The 21,659-nt window shown below is 37.4% G+C and overlaps 1 protein-coding gene across 10 annotated transcripts in view; it reads right to left on the minus strand.

Moving 5' to 3' along the window:
• The window catches only part of LOC109623365 (low-density lipoprotein receptor-related protein 1), an 880,389-nt gene that overhangs the window by 37,265 nt on the left and 821,465 nt on the right, over positions 1 to 21,659 (minus strand). For all 10 annotated transcript variants that reach the window (XM_062842854.1, XM_062842859.1, XM_062842852.1 and 7 more), the window contains one exon: positions 10,222 to 10,332. In XM_062842854.1, coding sequence (XP_062698838.1) covers positions 10,222 to 10,332 — 111 coding nt within the window. The remainder of the gene's footprint in view (positions 1 to 10,221; positions 10,333 to 21,659) is intronic.

Below are 21,659 nucleotides of genomic sequence, written 5' to 3' on the forward strand. Positions count from 1 at the left end.
CTCCTTAACCGCTGAATAAATTAAAAAAAAATCCCGAGAGAAATTGCGGAAGAAATCATTACAGGAATTCTCGGAGCAATACCTGCAGGAATCCCTGGAGTAATTTGTGAAAGTATACCTGGAGGAATCCCTGGATGAATTCCTGGAGGAATCCGAAAAGCAATTATGCTAGGAATTTTAGGAAAACAATCTGAAGAATCCCTGTAGAAATCCCTGTAGAAATTACTAGAAAATTTTTTAGATCAATCCTTAGAGGAATTTCTGAATGCATTCCTGGAGGAATCCTTAGAGGATTTCTTCAAGAAATCACAGGAGGAGTTCCTAGATGTATTTCTGGAGGATATCCGGGAGTACCTTCTGGAAAAATTCCATGCGGAATCTCTGGAAAAGTGCATGGACTAATGCCTGGAGCATTAGGGTTTTTTTTTTATTATCGTACAAATTGGTATGAAGTTTCTGAAGGTTAATTAAATTAGGTAAGGATCATATATATATTTGAAAAACTAAATTGAAAATATCAGGGTCGCCTAATTTTCCGGAAAACTCCAGTGAAAATCAAACATTTTCCACAGACACCACCTACTTTGAAAAATCATAGAACGAAGCATCATAGGCCAGCAATTCCAAGATGGATTTCTGGAGGAAATCCTAGAAATTTTTTTGGACAAATTCCAGGCGGATTCCCTGGAAAAGTTAATGGATTGATTGATTGATTTGTCTTTTTTAAAGAGACTTTCAGCCCTTGGCTCCAAAGTTAATGGATAAATTTCTGAAGGAGGCATCCCTGGAGAAGTTCCTGAAGTAATGCCTGAAGCATTAGAGAAATTTCTGATGAAATTCCAAGATAAATTTCTAGAAGAATTCCCAGAGGAATTTCTGGAGGAATTCCAGGAGGAATTCTTGGAGGAATCTCACGGAAGAATCCTTAGAGGAATCCCTGCAGGAATTTCTGGTATATTCTGGGAGGAATTCCTGGTGGAATTTCTAGAAGAATCCGTGAAATAACTCCTGGACGGATTTCTAGAGGAATCCCTGGAGTTGAAATTCATGGATTTATTCCTAGAGGAAACCTGAAAGAACTTCCGGAGGAATCCCTTGGAAAAATTCCTATAGAATTTCCTGAAAAATCTCCTGAAAGAATATTGGAAGCAATCTCTAAAGGTTTTCCTGCAGAAATTCCTGGAGGATGCTGTAGGAATTTCCGAAGAAATTCCTGGGAGGATTCCTGGATCAATTTCTGAAGAAATTCCTGAAGAAATACCTACGGTAAATGTTGGTGAAATTTCTTGAGGAGCCCCTGGAGACACTGCGGTAGTAATTTCTGAAGGATTCCCAGAGGAATTCCTGGAAGAATTCCTACATGAATTCCTGAAGGACTTTCTGAAGGAATTCCTAGAGTATTTCTGAAGAAACCTTATAAGGAATTCCCGCAAAATTTCTTAGAGAAATTTCTACAAAAATTCTTGAAAGAATCCCTGAAGATATTCTTGGAAAGAACCCTGGAGAAATCCCTGAAACAAATTTCTGGAGGAACCTTAGGAGGGATTCCTGGAGGAACTTCCTGACAAGTTCCAGGTGTAATTTCAGGAGGAATTTCTGGACAAATCTTTATAGGAAATCTTGGGGAAATTCCATGGAACTATTCATGGATGAATTCCAGGAGGAATCCCTTAATCAATTCTTTGAGGAATCCTTCAATGAATTCTTGGAAGAATCTCTAGAGGAATTCTGGAAGGAATCCATGGAGAAATTTCTGAATATATTCATAGAGAAATTCCTAAAGATAAAGCCTGTATCCGCAATAATCGGGACACAGAAATATGGCTATAACTCTGCAATAGATACATTAAAATTGCTCAAATTTTGCCTGATAATATCTTAAGGTGTGTTCATTTCGCCTGCAAAATTTCATATGAATCGGTGAAGTACCTTTTGTTGTAGCAATGAAACAGTAGAACGCGAGCAATTGAATTTTGTACAGCCCCTGGTTTAGCTTGTCAGCGCTGTAACTTTTGAATTTGATAAAGGAAATGACTGAAATTTTGAACACAAACCTCTCAATCTATTTTACTTACATAGGCAAAATTTCAAAAAAAATCGATGCACTATCAAAAATTTTATAGCCGTAACATATATTGGGGCTGACCGTGATTTTAGCCCCTCAGACAACAATTAGTGAGCACCCCTTATTGTTTCGATTGTATTGTTGAAAGTACTACACCAATAATTATCAAATTTTTCAGGCATAATATACACATAATCAACAACCTTCTGTGAAAATTTCATGAAAATTGACTGAGATATTCAAAAGTTATGAATGGGCAGACATCGCACATAAACAACATGAAACATTTTCACTAACACTATCCCCTATCAACACCAGTAACTTTTAATCCAATTGATACAAGTTGATGAAATTTTGCAAGAAAGTGTCTCTGTAATTATCATAACTGCTCACGAAGTTTCATAATTATTCTCACAGAACTTTGAATTGTAGCGGAAAATATTCATCTAGTATGCGAATGAAAATTGGTGATGATTGTACAAAATCTTAAAAACGTCGTCTGTTTGTTTCTCATCCACAGTTAAAAGTGATGCATCGATTTTTATGAAATTTTGCACAAATAATAAACATACACCAAAGAGTTCTCAGTTAATTTTTGGCCAATTTTTATTGATTCAGTAAAGAGTTACTGTCGTACTTTTGTGTCCCGATTTTTGCGGATGCAGGCTTTATTCCTAGAGAAATTCCTAGAGGAATTCTGAGAGGAATTTCTAATGGAGTTCCAGGAGAAATTTCCAGAGGAATTTCTGGAGGACTTACAGGAGCAATTTCAGAAGGAATTTCTGGAAGAATTACTGAAGAAATCACGGAGGAATTTCTGGAGGAATCCATGAAATAATTCCTGGAGGAATGTGTAGAGGAAACCGCGGAGAAGAAATTCCTGGATTAATTCTTGGGAGAAACCCTGGAAGGATTGCTGGAGGAATTCCCGGAACAATTCCTGAAGGAATTGCTGTACGAATTTCCGAAGAAATTCCTGGAGGAATTCCTGGATCAATTCCTGAATAAATTACCGAAAGTATTCCTGAAGAAATACCTGGGGTAATTTTTGGTGAAATTCGTGGTAGAACTCCTGGAGGAGTCCCTGGAGAAATGCCTGGATGAAATCCTGGAAGGATGCCAGGAGGAATACCCGGAATAAATCTTGAATAAATTCCAGAAAGCATTTGTGGGGAAATTTTTAAAAGAATCCCTTGAGGATTTCCTGGAGGATTCCTGAAAAAATATTTGAAGGAATTCCTAGAGATATCTCAGGAGGAAATCATTCAGGAATCCCAGGAAGAATTAATGGAATATTTCTTGGATAAACTCCGGGAGGAATTCTTGGGGAATTCTAAATGAATCCCTGGAGGATTTTCTAGATAAATTCTTGGAGAAATTGCGGTAGTAATTTCTGAAGGAATCCTGGATTAATGCCTGGAGGAATTCCTACAGAAATCTCTGGAGGAACTTCTGGAGGAATGCCTGGAGTAACCCCTGGATAAATTCCTGGAGACATGCCTGTATCAATTCCTGGAGGAATCTCTCGAGAAATTCAATAAGAAATCCCTGGAGGATGCCCTGGGGAATTTCCTTGAAAAATCCCTGGAGAAATTCCTGGACTAATGCCTGGAGTAATCTCTGGATACATTTCTAGATGAGTTTCTGGTGGAGTTTTCAGAAGAATTCTGGGAGCAATCTAGTGGAGTTTGGAGTTTTTAGAAGAACTCCCGAAGCAATTTCTAGATGCATTGCTGGAGAAATCCCGGGATGAGTCCATGGAGAAACTCCCTGGAGAAATTTCTAAAGAAACCTCTTGAAAAATTGCTAGAGGAATCCTTAGAGAAATTTCTAGAGAAATTCTTGGAAGAATCCCTGGGAAAATTCTTTGAAATTTCCCTGGAGGAATCCCTGAAGCAATTTCTGGAGAAACCTCAGGAAGAATGCCTGGAAAGTTCTGGACGAATTCCTGCAGGAAGTTCTGGATAAATTCCTTGCGGAATCCCAGGAAGAATTCCTGGATTAATCTGTAAAGGTTTTTTTGTGGAAATTCCTTGAAACTATCCCTGGAAGAATTCTTGAATGAATTCCTGGAGGAATCTCGAGAGAAATTCTGGAAGCAATTAATGGAGAAATTTCTGAAGAAATTCCAAAAGAAATTTCTGAAGAAATTCCAAAAGAAACTTCTAAAGAAATTAAAAGAGAAATTTCTGAAGAAAATCCAAGAGAAATTTCTAGAGGCATTCCCAGAGGAATTTTTGGAGGAATTCCAGGAGGAATTTCTGAAGGAATTGCGGTAGTAATTTCTGAAGGAATTCCTATGGGAGTTCCTGGATCAATTCCTGGAGGACTTTCTGAAGGGATTCTTGGGGTAATACTTAAGTAACCTTTTGAGGAATTCCTGGAGGCATCCTTAGAGGAATTTCTAGAGAATTACTTGGAAGAATCCCTGGGGGAATTCTCGCAAAAAAAAAATCCTGGAGGAATCCTTGAAACAATTTCTGGGAGAACCTCAGGAGGAATTCCTGGACAAATCTCTATAGGAAATCTTGGGGAAAATCCGTGGAACTATTCATGGAAGAACTGCAGGAGGAATCCCTAAAAGAATATCTTGAGAATCCCTGAATGAATTCCTGGAAGAATCTCTAGAGGAATTCTGGAAGGAATCCATGGAGAAATTTCTGAAGGAATTCCTAGAGAAATTTTTAGAGGAATTCAGAAAGGAATTTCTGGTGGAGTTCCAGGAGGATTTTCTGGAGGAATTACTGCAGGAATCATCGGTGGAATTCCTGGAGAGATCCATGAAATAAATCCTGGAGGAATGTGCAGAGGTAACCCTAGAGAAGAAATTCCTGGAAGAATTTTCGGAGGAATTCATGGAAGAATTCCTGGATCCAAACTTGAATAAACTCCTGGAATAATTCCTGAGGAAATACCTGGGGTAATACTTGGAGAAATTCTTGGTAGAACTCTTGCACATGTCTCTGGAGAAATGCCTGAATGAAATCCTAGAGGCATGCCAGGAGGAATACCTGGAATAATTCTTGAAAAAAAAAATCCGGGAGGAATTTCCGAAGGAGTTCCTGGAGGAATATCAAGATTCATTCCTGATGAAATACAAAGTTCGATTTCTGATTGAATTCCAGGAGGATTTTCTGAAGAATTCTCAGGGGAAATACTGAAGAAACCGCTGAAATTCCTGAGGAAATCCTGAAATCCTGGATTAATTCCTGCGGGAGTTTCTGAAGCAATCCCAATAAGAGTTCCTCTAGAAATGTTTAAAATAATCTCGGAATTCGTTTTTGTAAGAATAACAGAAGAAATTTCCGGTGAATCCCTGGAGGAACTCTTGAAGTACTTTCTGAAGAAACCCTATGAGGAATCCCGGAAGCAAGCCCCATTAGGAACTCTTTATGGAATCTTAGGAGAGCTTTCTTAGCGAATACCTGGAAGAATTTTTGTAGGAATATTCCTAGATAAAAAAAAATGAAGAAATCAATGTCTGCAGTAATTGTTGAAGGAATACTAGGATCCCTAGTGGGGCGGACCTGGTGGGATGGTTAGAACACTTGACTATCACGCCGAGGACCTGGGATCGAATCCCACTCCCGACAAACTCGCAAAATGTGAGTTCTTCTTTCGGAAGGGAAATAAAGCGTGGGTCCCGAGATGAACTAGCCTAGGGCTAAAAATGTCGTTAATACACATAGAAAAAAAAAACTAGGATCCCTAAAGGTTTTTTGTACAAATTTTTCAAGCAATTCTTGGAGTGTTTTTTAAGAATCTCTGAGTAAAATTTTCTAGAAGAATTTCTGGAATACATTCCTGCAGAAATACTTCGAATCATTCAGATGTAATTATTGGAGCAATCTCTAGTGGAATTTTGGAAGGCATATATGGAGATATCCCTGTAGAAAACTCTGAATACCTGCAGAAATACCTTAAAGGATCTCTGGAGAAATTCCTGAAGGAAACTTCGAAAAAAGCACTGGATCAATTACTGGAGGAACCACTAAAGATATCCCAGGAAAAATGTCTAGTGGAATCCCTAGATGAATTCTTGATTGAATTTCTGGAAGAAGCCAAGATGGAATCACTGAATTAAGCTATGGAAAAAACATCTCGGAGGAATTGTTCGTACTCATATAGTTTGCAAAACTATGAACAAATCTGAAACAGTCATTTTGATTACTCAAAACTTCAATACTGGTTTGCATATTCACATATCGGGCGCCCTCTCTCTCTCTCTTCTTGGCGTAACGTCCTCGCTGGGACAAAGCCTGCTTCTCAGCTTAGTGTTCTATGAGCACTTCCACAGTTATTAACTGAGAGCTTCCTCTGCCAATGACCATTTTGCATGTGTATATCTATCGTGTGGCAGGCACGAAGATACTCTATGCCCAAGGAAGTCAAGGAAATTTCCTTTACGAAAAGATCCTGGACCGACCGGGAATCGAACCCGTCACCCTCAGCATGGTCATGCTGAATACCCGTGCGTTTACCGCCTCGGCTATATGGGCCCATATATCGGGCGCCCATCCCGCTTAAAATTCATCTCAAGTCAGGCCCCCCCTGGGCCCCCTCCAGGAAAAAATCCTAGTTACGCCAATGTTTAGCAGTGGAAATAACCGAAGAACAAGATTTGCTATTACATCATGAAGTGAACGAACAAATGAAACATTTAGCACTAACAAATACAGCACTAACAAACATAACATAACAAATACAGCACTTGAAATTTCAGGTATGCATTCATTATTGAAATAACAAGACTTGTTATTTTCTAGGTGTTATTTATACAAAATTTTGGTATTCGTTTTTGTTATTTTGCCTCTTATTACCACCTAATGAAGGGCATATCAAGGAATGGTAGTATCTATATAAATAAAAATAGAATGGTGTTTGTATGTCACGAATAGGCTCGAGAACGGGTCAACAGATCGACATGATTCTTTCACTGTTGCATTCTGTCAGGGCTCCGACGTGTTCGTACGAAAAAATAATTCGAAAAAGTGATCGGGAAGGCAAGAAAAACGGGAAAATCTGAAATTCCATTTTGAGGGGCATTTCTTCATGGAACCGGATGTCAAAAAACAGAGTAGGCAGGCAGGACGACGTTTGCCGGGACTGCTAGTTTAAGATAAATACCTTGATATGTTATTCTCTTGTTATTTTCTTTTGCTCGGGAAGCCCTTCAATTAATAACTGTAGAAGTGCTCAAAGAACACTAAGTTGAAGCGAGGCAGGCCAAGTCCCAGTGGGAACGTAGAGCCATAAAGAAGAAGAAGATCCTCGGAAATTGCTTCAAGAGATCATCGCGAATTACTGCAGGAGATCCTTGGGAATTCTTACATCAGTTCTTCGGGAATACCTGCACGAGTTTCCTACAGATGTACCCGAGAGTTTATCTTGGAGCTTCCAGGGAATTTCTCCAGGGTTGCCCGGGAATTACTCTAGGAGGTCCAGGGAAATTGCTGCAAGAGCTCCTCGAGAACTCTTCCAGAAGATCATCGGGAAATATTCCTGGAGATCATTGGGGATTCCTCCAGGAATTCCTCGGAAAGTCCTCCAGGCAGCGTGCAATATGTTCACAGTCATTGACTGAAAACAGCACGAATTTGAATATTTCAGCACTGTCAGTCAATTCGTAGTCATTGAATATGAAGCCGATCGAGAAACATATTCATAATCACCAACGTTTATGGCTACGATTCCCACCAAAAACATTCCACAACACTCCAATGGGAAAATATATGTGTAAAGCACCATTGAATGTAATCGATACGTTAATACTTTATCAGCAACACTTTGTAAGATGTTTACAAATATTCATTGACTTTCATTTAGTTGACAAACGAGTATCGAGCAGCTAAATATGAATAAGCAGGCAAGTGAATGACAATTGCTGCCCGGTGAACTTCAGCGTGTTTGCTCGAACATTTTGCGCACTGCCTCCAGGAGATCACGGAAATTTCTCCAGATAATCCTCGGGAATTCCTCCTGAAGTTCCTCAGGAATTCCTTCAGAAGATCCTCGGTATCTCCTCCAGGAGTCGATCGAGAATTCCTCCATAAGCATCCCGGGAATTTCTTCAGGATTTTTCCGCGAATTCGTCGGAAATTCCTCCAAGAGATCTTCGGGAATTCCTCCAGGAGATTCGCGGTAATTCCTCCAAGAGTTTCTGGAGAATTCCTCCAGGAGATCTTCGGAAAGTGCTCCTAGAGATCCTCGAAATCCGGGAGAAATTCCCAAGGAACTTCGAAGGATTTGCCGAAAAATTCCTGAAGAAATTCTCTGCAAACTCTGAGGAACTCTTGGAAAATTCACGAATAATTCCAAAAGGAATTCCCGAGGAGCTCCTGGAGGAATTAGTAAAGAACTACTGGAGGCATTCCCGATGAACTCATAGCAGTTTTCCATTTTACGGTTTTGCCGACGACTACCTAACATTGTTAGTTGATTTGATCATAAGCTCCTTCTACGACCTGAGGCAAAGCGCCCTTCAGGTAGTTGAAAGTTGGTGTCGCCAATATGGCCTTTCGGTTAATCCGAGTAAAACATCTATTATTTTTTTTACGGAAAGGCGAAACCGTAATGGTGTTCGACCTTTGTGTCTCAATGATTTTGAAATCAATTTGACTGAACAGGTAAAGTACGTTGCGAGTCATTCTTGATTCCAAGCTTTCTCACATTGAGCTCAGTATTAAGAAAGCTTGTAATCTCCGGGCAATGCCGGCGAATGGATTTACACAACTCTTGTTCGACCAATGTTAGCCTATGGATGTCCTGTGAGGTGACAAAAAGGCATAGTGAGAACAATCCAATCAATATTAGGCCATCTCCAAAAGATGTGCGTAAAGGCGATGTCTGGAGCGTTCTCTTTAACTTCCACGGCAGCACTTAAAATTCTCTTTGACGTTGTCCTACTACACATTCATCTTAAACAAGAAGCACTTTCTTGCACATAACGCTTATGGGTATTTGGTTTACAAGAGGAAACTCTTGTGAACCGTACACGCTAAAACCGCTCAGCACCAAAGTGCATAACTTCCAGACTACACCAAAAATGTGTAACCCTTACACATTCACAAAATCAGTTCCTGCGTTCACAAATTCGTGAAATTCACAAGAAAAATGTTGAAGGCAATCTAGCTAGGTTCACTTGTGACCTTGGTAAACAAAAAAATATCGACATTTTGCATCTAGAAGAGTGTATGAGCTGTTTTTGTGAATGTGTAACTGTTACACATTTTTGGTGTGGTCTGGAAATTATGCAGTTATGAGTAGGTCTTACATATTTTAGGTGCTGTTAGGTGCTATTTTAGGTGCTGAGCGGCTTTAGCGTGTAGATCAACACACACCTCGTTGTAGTTTTGGTTAATTGGGAGAAAGTTGTCCTTGCTCCAAGTGATTTTACAATTGCTTATCAGTTTCCATGAAATTCCCTTCCCGGTATGAGTGGACATCTGGGAAGTATTTCAGAAGGCATCGTATGTTATACTGATGGCGTCCTTCTCGAAGGTCGGGCAGCTACTGGTGTCTCTCGTGAGCTAAGGCCACATCAATCTTACTCACGTGGTAGACACTGCACTGGTTTCAGGCTGGAATCTTTGCTCGTATGTGCGGAGTGCAACCAGTACTTCATCAACACGTAATGGGCAAAGTAATATACTTCTATCCAGATAACCAGAACCGAAGTTAGTTATCGCTTATCGAACACAAATCGAGGATCTGAGTTCAGCAAACGCTTTTCACCGTGCATGATTACCTACGGCAGGCTGAGTAGGGCTGGTAATATCGCAACAATGCCTGAAGAACGTCAGATGAAGATAATAATCAGTAGAGAACCAGAGTCAGGAGGATGCTTTCGGCGTAGATTAAACGAAACATTGTAGGTAACCAAATTAAAACAAAATGGCAAAATGTGTTCATAAAATGTGTTTGTGACATAGTCCTGGAAAGTTGGCAGTGTTTTAATAATAGAAACTTTATAATTAATTATTAGCAAGCACACAATACATGAACAAAGTTCCATCATCTCGCAAGCTGGCTCTCGAATGCATTTTGTTCATCCGTGGTCACTCCGGAAGCATTCAACATTAAACAAACCTTTAAAAAAATATCGACGAGGCTTACCACAGAACAAAACCACGTTCATCAAAATTCCATGTACTCACCACAATCGATTTCGTCCGAACCGTCCGTACAGTCGGTGTAGGTATCACATTTCCAGTGCTGCGGTATACATTTCCCATCACCGCAGGTGAAGTGCGACCTCGGGCAGGTGACTGAAAGCAAAGAGAGCAGAAGAAAAAAAGAAACAATTAGCCAAATGAGTGTGACTGTCCTGGATGACCAGATCGCTTGCCTACCAGCAGCTTTTGCTTTGATTCTTTTTAGGAATCGATAGGTAGTGTGAACGAAGAAAAGTTAATTTTCCACGTTTGATTCGTAATTTATGAAGTTGGCTGGGAAAAGTTTTTCTCGGTACGAGAAAAACTAAGAAAGAAAGCCATTTGCAAGCAGGGGAGCAATGTGCGCAAAAGGTACTTAAGCTATAAAGTTTTTAATTAATCGGCTTAATGGCTTTCGTTCGTCCGTATTTTCACCGTCAACCATCGAGTACGTGGAACGTGGAAATCGCACCCCATCAGCCGGAAGTGTGCGGTGGGACCTCACCGGGAGCTGCCGGCCGTTTGGCGTCGAATGGTCTATACGACGAGCTTGCGAGGAGAATTAGACTTTAGTCATTGGAGAGCGCTTTCTAAACGGAGAATTTACCTTTTGGATCGTAAATTACCGGTATGTATCCTCTTTCCGAGTTTAAGTCGATGCGAATGTGGTGAGGCGTGAAGACGATTCATTTTGTGCTGAAAGCTATAAATTAGCCGGTGCTTTTATTTCAATCAGAAACACTGATTGCAAAGTGAAATGGGTGCAACACATTGCCTTCGATGTCACATATTCATTCATTTAATTTATTCAGTTCAACATCTTTTCAAAGATAAGGCTTAGTCCAGAATACTACGCCACATATTTCGGTTCGCTGCTGCTTCTCTCCAATTCGGGAACGTCCTACACTCTCCAAATCCCGTTCGACCTTGTCAACCCAGCCTGTTCGTTATGCTCCACGTCGTAGTGGACCTTCCGGATATCTTACGAACAAAATCTTTGCAGGGTTACTATCCGGGATTCTTACAACATGCCCTTACAACTGTATCCTTCCGGCTTTGGCAACCTTCTGAATATTGGGTGCGCCGCCAAACACCGTTCTCCTGCACATCGCATGAGAGATCGTTCTTGAGCACGCGTCGCTCGAAAACTCCTGCAAGCATTCGTTACAGGTCTTCCTCAAGCATGATCCATGTCTCGTGTCCGTAGAGGGCTATCGGTCTTATTATCTATCCAAACATGTTTTTCATGTTATTTGTATTGCATATTCTTTACCTGAGTCTAATAATGGTGTGTCTGAACGTTGGAGGGTTGCGTCAGTCTTGTCGAGAAGTCAGAGTAGTCTCCAAGCTTTGTGTTTTTATATCCGACAATCCTCATAACTGTGGTGTAGGGCTGTACTACCTACGAAATCTGTGCGATTTGCTTGATGCATATGTTTACTTTTTTAGTGGCAACCATGATTAAACCATTCACCAAGGAAAGCACTCCATTAAACCCTATCCTATTTCCAAATCTAGATATCTATGAAGTAGGCCAAGTTCTTGGACATATTCTGAGTAAGGACCGCTGATCGTAAGGACCTGGCCAAGTGTCGAGAGCTCGTTGAATGAAAAGTTTGTCAAGTCCCAGGCAACTTTTCTGGCGCACGTCTCTATCGACAGCCACCCCAGGATGTGTACGGTTGGCTATGCTATGCTATGCTATGTATTATTCTTCACCTGAGCACTTGAAAAAAAAAAACTAAATTTCCTTAAAAAAAAATAACTTTTTTAATTTGACAGGTTTGTTGGATTGAAATGTCCAATATGTGAATTTTTTGACCGTCTCGAATATAATTCAAGAAGGTCCATTTTTTTCTTCCTTTTTTAAGTTCGCTGTAACTAAACGTAGAATTCCATTGGAGCTTGTATGTAGAATACCGTCGTTGGGGGTGAGAATGGGTCAAAAAAGGATACTCAAAGATTGTTTGTTAAATAACAAATGCAATTGAAGTCGGAATAACTTTTTATTTGGTATGTATACTTTCCTATGTGGTAATAATAGTTTAGCAAGAAAGTATCACGTTACATGAATTGCTTACCAAACTACAAATGATTGAAAATTGACCCAATCTCACCCCTTAGAGGGGGTGAGAATGGGTCAAAGTATTCGAAATCATATATCTAAGAATATAAGTTAATTTTATTGATCATATCTAGTAAACCTACTTAAAACATAATGTTATCATGACGAATAAAAACTTAGGTAATTTTAAAAGATGATTAATCCACCTAAAAGGGCTAATACAACCGAAAAAATGGTTGAAATTTGATAAAATAACGTTTGTATACTGTATCACCATTTTTGCCATCATAATCATCCTCAGAGTTTCAACCTTACGATATTGCAGTACACTAAAGATTAGCTGATGATTAGAGGAGCTGTCCAAACGCATGGGTGTATTGTTATAAATGATTTTAGGCACTACACGTATTAACACATTCGTTTGACACTTCTCGACATATTTTTGAAAGAAAGCGTGCTTTTATGAAGATACGGTGAACATGGTACCACTCTAACGTCAAATGGGGACTGGATAACAAGTTGAATTTTTAGTTAAGGTTATGTGCACTCGATAACTTGCTTGACCCAATCTCACCCCCATTCTTAATATTTAGACATAGGGTCGAAAATATTGAGTTTTTAAATATAAAGAGCAATGACAGCCCGCTTTTTTCATTACATCAATCAGATAATACCTACAGCTAACCACTTATAAGAAAGTTTATGGTTAGATACTTGTGTTAAACATTACGAAGGAGAATTTTTTTTAGAGTAATTTACTAGTCGTTTCATCATATAAGTTTAGCCACAAATTTAACAAAAAACGATTATTGCAAAACATCTTATTCTGCATCATGATGTTTAAAAACATCTCCTCTTTGAAATAATATAAAGTTTTCAATATAAATTAGCGATAATTGAAGAGCTATTTCAAATTTCATGTTTCTCCGTTTTGACCCAATCTCACCCCCCAGACCCATTGTCACCCCCGTCGACGGTATATGAAAAAAGAAGCATTTGATCATCCTGGTTACTTGATAAATTTTAAGGCTGGAAGTCAGTCTTTAGAAAACCCATATTTATAAAATGATGATTTTTCCAACACGAGTCATATATTCATCCAACGAGGGTTGATGAGTTGGTTAAATACGATTAGTGCTGAAAAAATCGAGTTTTGCAACAAATTGAATACACAAAATTTTGCCATTTCGAAAAATGAGGTTTGAATATGATTTTTTCTAGGTTACATACTTCTGCAGAATGAGGTACGACTGTGTATCATGGTCAATCAACCTCATTTAACATGCAGTTCATCCTGCTATTGATTACACTAGTTTACAGCATTTATGAACTCGATAAGCTGATGATCGTTTTTTGGTGTAGAATCATGCCCTGAGTTCGAAAACGCGAAGGAAAAAAAAATACGGTAGAGCGGAATTTTTTTCGACTTTCCATACAAGGTTGATGATCGATTTTTGTTCTATTTTTAAGCAAAGTCGCTCACTTCACACACCTCATTCTCCGTAATCAATGCTCCGATTGAGCAGAATTTTTTACTGTATCTCGCCTACATATGATATGTCAAAAAACGTTGAGAAAGAATTTTTAAATTGTTTTTTTCTTATTGAAAAAAATACATTTCTTCATATATTTATGGAAATTTTGCTAAAATTTAAGGAGATCGTTCCCAAAACTCGCCAATATTTTGAATTTTATCAATCTAACACAAAGCCTGCATTCAGATGATCGGTATTATATTCAGCTTTTAATTTATGGAAAAAGATTTAAAATTGGTTGAACAAAACGCAAGATATTTGAATTTCATTAAAATCCATATTTTAAAAAGTTGTAAAACTCGATGTTGAGCTAAAACTCAAAAATTGTTCTACTTAAATTTTTTTGAAGCACGGTTTCGAAATCAGCGCTAAATTATGCTTCAAAACTTTTGGTCGTTGACAGAAGTTCACGATTTTCGTTTTATTTTGTAAACTAGTGTTACACACACGAAAATGAATGAAAAATATCTGTAGGTAAAAGTACCGAAAAGTGCTACTTTTCAGCACAAGTGTTGAAAAGTAGTACTTTTCGGCACTTTTGTTTTGATCAGTAAAAAGAAAATATTAAAAAAAGAAGGGTATGGATTTTGCAAAATTGGATTTATATGACATCTAACATACCTAGATCCACGATAAGTATTACCTTCAGTATATAGGGTGACGATGGGTATTATCGGCAGGTTTGTTCTCTTCGTCATTGGGGGTTTTGTGGGCCGAATTGTCTGAAATTGGGGCATATACAGGGGGTGGCCAAAATGTTTGGGATAGGCAACTTTTTTTCTCTCACAAAAAAGTTCAACATGATGTAACTTTTCATAGAGCGCATCGAATATTCTCAAATTTTGACTGTTCATTGACTTATTATATGTGCATCAGTGGTACAATTTTGAGCTTAATTGGTTAATCTTTCGCGATGTTATAACTGATCTGGTAAAACATTATTTTTAAGACTATCAATTTTTGAGCTGTCATATCTCGGAGACCAGTGAACCGAATTGAATGAAATTTTAACAACAATGTAATAATGCTTGAAAATGCATCAGAACATAGATACTTTTTAAACGTTGAAAAAAGTTATGATGGTTTGACGTTTTCACCCATTTAGAGAAAAATGACTCAAATTTACTATACTGCACAAAAATTACTAAATGTGTTCTTCCTTTAATCCAAATAGGCTAATATATCTTTTTATAGATATCTTATGAACAGAAGTAGAAAATCTTTGGATATCAAAAACAAAATTTTATGACAAAATTTTATCACAACTTTGCGAAAGATTAATCAATCGAGCTCAAATTTGTACCAAAGATGCACATATAATAGGTTGACAAACAGTCAAAATTTGAGAATATTTGATACACTCTATGAAAAGTTACAGCATGTTGAACTTTTTTTGTGAGAGAAAAAAAGTTGCCTGTCCCAAACATTTTGGCCATCCCTTGTAACTCAGCTTGGTTAGGAAGGATTTGAGGCCAACTCTGAGACCTACAGGTTTCAAAAAAAAACCCCACGACAAAGAGAACAAAACTGCCGAGAATACGTAAGTTCCCCTATTTTTTTAATGCTCTCGAATATTCCCAAATGTTATCTTTAAAGACATCATTTCAAACCAACAAACCGTTTTCGAGATAAAATTTTTGCCGAAGAAAATTAGGTTTTTCTTTTCGTACGGCCTTTTGAAAAGTTAGGCGAGGAAAATGGTTATGTGTTGAAAGAAAACTATTCATGAAACGCAGAACACGAACAAAATTTCTTTCAAATTTAAAAATAGCAAGTCAGTTTAAATTATAAAAAATATCGTGTAAAAAGTATGAAAACCATTCTTGTTTGGTTAAATTGATGGACCCCTTGCTTGCCAAGGGGCTGGCAAGGTGACAAAAATGACAAGGACGATTTTTTTTATCAAATTTCACCTAATTTATCGCGTAATATTTCGAAAATTCATGTTGTAACATGTACCTTACTTCACATTTCTATGAAGGGAAAGTATGGACCTTTTATTTGAAAAATTTTTGGCATCCATCTGGGATTTGGCTGCCATCTTGAATTGTACCATTGAATCAAGATTTTTGCTGTGTTCGCAACCACCGATTTTAATTCTGATCTCATCATTAGGAAGCTGAGAGTCTAAGCTTTTCAAAAAATCAACTATTTAGGAGAGCATTGAGTGGCGATTGTAACAAAATAAATGGGAGAATAGGAGGTTCCCTCACATTTTCATCGATATCTCATTGTTGTAGGCAAGCAAGAGGTCCATCAATTTAACTAAACCAAAATGGATTTCATCCTTTTTTATCTTTTTCTAGCGAATAAGCAAGAAAAATTCAAAATCCCAGACTTTATGTTAATGACCGCCTGGTTTCACCGAGAATTACCCATAGACTTTTTAGAATTTTTCAGGGATCCCTTTTTTAAAAATTGCTATAAAAACTCCAAGAAGAATTTCATCAAAGCTTTTAAACAAATTTCTCCAAGAATTTAATTTCACATTGCTGTAAAAATTAGTTCACATACGCCTCTAGAAAATTCGGCAGAGATTTCCCTCCGAAATTTTGTCAGATAACTGCATGAATTGCTTCGATTTCCTTCAGGCATAGCTGATTCTGGTTTCGTTATTAAAAAAAAAGATTGTTCGTTGAAGGACTGCTCAATGTATTTCTTTTTCGTAGGAATCTCCAGAATTACTTGTGGAGGGGCCTTTAAGGGAATTTCCATTAGAAAAATTGAGAATTTTCCTGGGAAATTATCCGAGAAATTTCTAGGAACATGCACTGAGGAATTCTTAAATAAGGATATGAGAAACTCTTAAAATATCTTTGTGCAAAGCTTAGATAAATAAAAGATAGAATAAAGAAGAATTCCTAGAGAAGACGACCGAAATATTTCAGGTGGAATAGTTGGGAGAATTTCAGGAAGACAGCACTGGGCAATATCTGGAGAAATCCTTGGAGAAATTTCTGGAGGAACCCTCGAGTGATCTTCGGGATGATTTCCGAGGAATATTTCCTCCTAAATATTTCTGAAAAACTGAATACTGAAAAAAAGTGTTCCTCGGAAGAATCAATCGACGGTTATCTGGAGGAATTCTCAAAGCATTTTCATGGAATACTTTATGAGAGGTTATTAAAGGAATCCACGAAAGAGTTTCCTGAGTAGTGTTTGGAATACGTCCCGGAAGAATTTATAAAAAAGTGCATGAAAAAAAAAATCACAAAAATTTCTGAAGAACAATGTAGAACAATTCCCCTTACAAGTCGGGCACTTTTAAAATAGTTTCTCTATACAATTCCAGGAGGAATCTTAAAATGAAATTTGGTAGAAATCCTTACAGGAAAAATGTATAACCATATTCTCAGGAGAGTTTGGAATTAATTGCAAGAGAATTTTTCGAGTAACCATTGTAAAAATATCTGAAAATGTACTTGAAGAAATTAAAAAATTACCTCATTGGAGTTCTAGAAAAATGCAGTTTTGGGCAAATCTTTGGCCATGTTTGAGGGTGATTTTCTGAGAAACTTTTAAAGTAATTCTCGGTGGAAATCCTGAAGAAACCTTAGGAATTTCCTAAAATATCTTGTTGAAATTTTCAAAAAGGACTTCAAAAAAGTTTTTGAAATAATTGAAAAAAAAACTAATTGCAGTCTACGAATTTCTAAAGAAAAACTGAAAGAATGTCTGTTAGAATCCATTTTGGAGGAACTAAAAAAATGCTTTTAGATAAAATAATAAATCTTTTGGAATTATACAAATATTGCTTTAATTTTCAGGGGCGTCAATGGCGTTTTAGAGGATCCAAGAGGGCTTCAGGGGAGGCGTACATGGATGCTTCAGGAGCATTTTAGGGGTTCCAGAAGGTCTCTTGGGCACTTCAGTGGTTCTCAGAGTTGTTCCAGGGGTCTCTAGGGTGCGTCATACTGCAGAAACGCCCTTAAATCCCCGTCATCTTTTTAAATACTTCTAAAACCCTTCACCAAAACCCTTGAAACTCCTTGAAATACCGTCGATGGGGGTGACAATGGGTCTGGGGGGTGAGATTGGGTCAAAACGGAGAAACATAAAATTTGAAATAGCTCATCAACTATGGCTAATTTATATTGAAAACTTTAAATTATTTTAAAGAGGAGATGTTTTTACACGTCATGATGCAGAAAAAGATGTTTAGCAATAATCGTTGTTTGTTCAAATTGTGGCTAAACTTATATGATGAAACTACTAGTAAATCACTGTGAAAAAATTTCTCCTTCGCAATGTTAACGGGCTTGGTGGTCTAGTGGCTACCGCTTCTGATTGGTATGCAGAAGGTCATGGGTTCAATCCCTGGCCCGTCCTTTTCATCCTACTTTGTATCTTTCTACCCACTTTCTCTCACTCTCTCTTCTCTACATATACAACTCATGTACAGGGGATGGCCAAAATGTTTGGGATAGGCAATTTTTTTTTCTCTCACAAAAAAGTTCAACATGCTGTAACTTTTCATAGAGCGCATCAAAAAATCTCAAATTTTGACTGTTTATCAACCTACCATATGTGCATCATTGGTACAAACTTGGGCTCGATTGATTAATATTTCGCAAAGTTAGAACTGTTCGCGTAAACACTATTTTTAAGACAACTCATTTTTGAGCTGTCATATCTCGGAAACCAGTGAACCGAATTGAATGAAATTTTGAACGTACGCTAACAATATGTAAATGCTTCACAAACTATTAAAACATAGGTACTTTTAAAACGTTGAAAAAAGTTATCATGTATTGACACTTTTTGGATTTTTCTCGATAAAATGTAATTTTTTTACATCAATGTCATTAAATTTTCGTGTTGATATCCAAAGATTTTCCACTTCTGTTCTCAAATTATCTCTAATCAGATATATTAGAGCCTATTTAGATTGAAGGAAGAACACATTTAATAATTTTTGTGTTGTATTGTAAATTTGACTTATTTTCCTCTATATGGGTAAAAATTTCAACCCGGTATAACTTAATTCGTCGTGAGAAAATATTACATTTTATAACGTCGTATTAAGTATCAATATATTATTGATAAACGTTAAAAAATTCATTCAATTCGGTTCACTGGTTTCCGAGATATGACAGTTCAAAAATAAGTTGTCAAAAAAATAGTGTTTTACGCGAACAGCTCTAACTTTGCGAAATATTAATCAATCGAGCCCAAATTTTTACCAATGATGCACATATAATAGGTTGACAAACAGTCAAAATTTGAGATTTTTTTATGCACTCTATGAAAAGTTACAGCATGTTGAATTTTTTTGTGGGAGAAAAAAAGTTGCCTATCCCAAACATTTTGGCCATCCCCTGTATCAGGGCCGGATTTAAGGGGGGGCCAGGGGGGCCATGGCCCCGGGCCCCCACATATTAGGGGCCCCCACAAAATCTAACTTCAAATGAGAACCGAAAAAAAGTAGTGCTAGAAACATCTTGATTTAATTTTTATTACAAGTACTTCTACTCTCAAGATGTGTGTGAAATATTTGCTTCAAATAAGAAAGAAGCAGATATCTGCCTTTTTATAAAATTTCAAACGTCCTCTGAAAGTTGTTAAGATTTTTATGGTTTGAATTGATCACTCTAGTGAATTGTACAAGTTGATTCACCGGAAATACATGAGAAAATCTTCACCTGAATTGGCCGGGGTTCTGCTAAACCGAACTAAAGACCATTTTTTGAAAAATTAAGTTTTCTTATCCATTAGATGAAGAATATGATGATCTTCTTTTCGTGTAAAAATCCAGTAGTTCTGACAGCTCTTCGTGGAGTAAATTCAAAATTTCTGTTTGGCAGAACATACAAAAAACAAAATTGCATCCAACCAGAGTGAACTGTAAACTATTCCATAGAATCAGCGAAATATTTTCGTTTTGGTACCAAATGATGAACATTTCAAGTTTTCCTCATCGCTGTCAGATTTCTAACTTCTAACCGACTCATAGTAACAATCTGTGAGAGAATTTAACACGTAATCAAAAATACGGGTGTTGGAGGATCGATTTGGATTTCGATGGCGTTGATCGCCATTTTTCCAAATCACAGTCAGCCAGACCGAACCAAATCCACTGCATTTAAAAATCAATTTATTCTCAACAATACAAAGATGAACTGGCTTTGAATACATGCGTTATGATGATACACCTCATACTGATTACTTAACCCAGGAGCCGTCATTGAACAACAAGGCTATTAAGAATAATAAAGCTTGAAAAAAATCAAACACTTGGTTCGCTTTGGCTGATCGAAAAATGGCTTTTTCACGAAAACCATGCTAGAGAAGAATGTTTAGAACTTGATTCAGACTTAACAACTGACCTTCAGCTAAGTAAAATGACCTAGAGGTAACGTGCTTGGTTAACACTTAAAGGACCCAAGTTCGAATCTCTTTAATATTTTCGAATTTTTTTTGTCTTAGTTCACTTTGGCAGATCATTTTCATGGTTTTCTTCGACCAGTATAAATTTGAAGTACACAAATTGCTCCATTTGCACATCTCAGGACCTCAGGACATGCAAGGACATCATTTGACATAATCACTCTTGTTCTGTGCCTGCACATGCACCGCCTATAAAAAAAACATAGATGGGAAGGGCTGAGCTGGGAGGGCTTCCGCCGTTTACATTTCACACTATTTTGAGACCTTTGTGCTACCATACTACGCGTCTTCTCTGATTCATGTAAAGGATGGTGAGTGATATCGATTTCAACTTCATAGACACTGAAAAATCGAGATTTTTTATCACATTCCGACTGGTTTTCTCTGAAACAAAGAAATACAGTCAGCCACACTGAACTATAAACCATATTCCAATGTTTTTGTTCAGCCAGAGTGAACTGAGTGCAAAGTACTGAGAAATTAAATGGTGTTTTATCAATGATTTTAAATAATTTACATGTTTTCTTCATCTCTGATGGTTAATAAAGGCTTGTAAGTTACATGTATGCGAAAAAGTTTCAAATAATCTTAGCTGTTGTTTATTTCTGAGTGGTTGAACTTGAAGCTTAATTATCTCGGAATAAACTTTTTGGCGCTTAGTTCGGTTTAGCAGAACCCCGGCCAATTCTGAATGGAATCTTAAACTCTATGGAATAGAGAATCAAAAGTTTCTACTGAAAATGCGTGTTTATTTCTGTTGAAAATTATTGGTGTTATTTTTAAAAATTTCCTACATACAGTATGCGGCAGGAAAAATGCGAAAGTGTTTTTCAACTTAAAACCTCGTTTTCGTCCATTTGATATTAATCAATCTATGTTTCAACGTTCCATGATCTATAATAGGCTAGTTTTCTGAAAAGTTATGTAAAAATTTTCCCATTTTGGTCACTAGCCTTTACAGAGCGGCGCCTGAAGCTGAAGACAATCAGAATTTTTATACCGCAGAAAAGTACACAGGTCGCTAAATTTCGTATCTGATACAGCCAAGGGATGAAAGTCTCTTTAATAAAGACAAATCAATCAATCAATCGTATCTGATAAAACAATTTTTTTTTCTCTACAATATCATCAAATATATGTACTTATTTCATCTAGTATGTGAAACTACATGGTCTGGTTGTTCATCGAATTTAAGCTTATTTTGTTACTGTTATAGTCATTTTGTTTAATGACCATTGGGCGCGCAGTTTATTGATACCCGCTTATTAGGCTTACATTATCACAAGTTAAACATCATTTTTATTTTTCAGTGCTAAAATATAGACATTGACTGATACACTGTCATGAAAATATAGTCATAAGTATCGCATATTTAGTGTGTAATAGTGCCTTGAACTTTTCGCATTTTTTTCTGCCACACCCTGTAGTTCTTTGAAGATTTGCAAGTGTTTCTA

This window comes from Aedes albopictus, chromosome 3, assembly GCF_035046485.1.
Source record: "Aedes albopictus strain Foshan chromosome 3, AalbF5, whole genome shotgun sequence".
Taxonomy (NCBI): domain Eukaryota; kingdom Metazoa; phylum Arthropoda; class Insecta; order Diptera; family Culicidae; genus Aedes; species Aedes albopictus.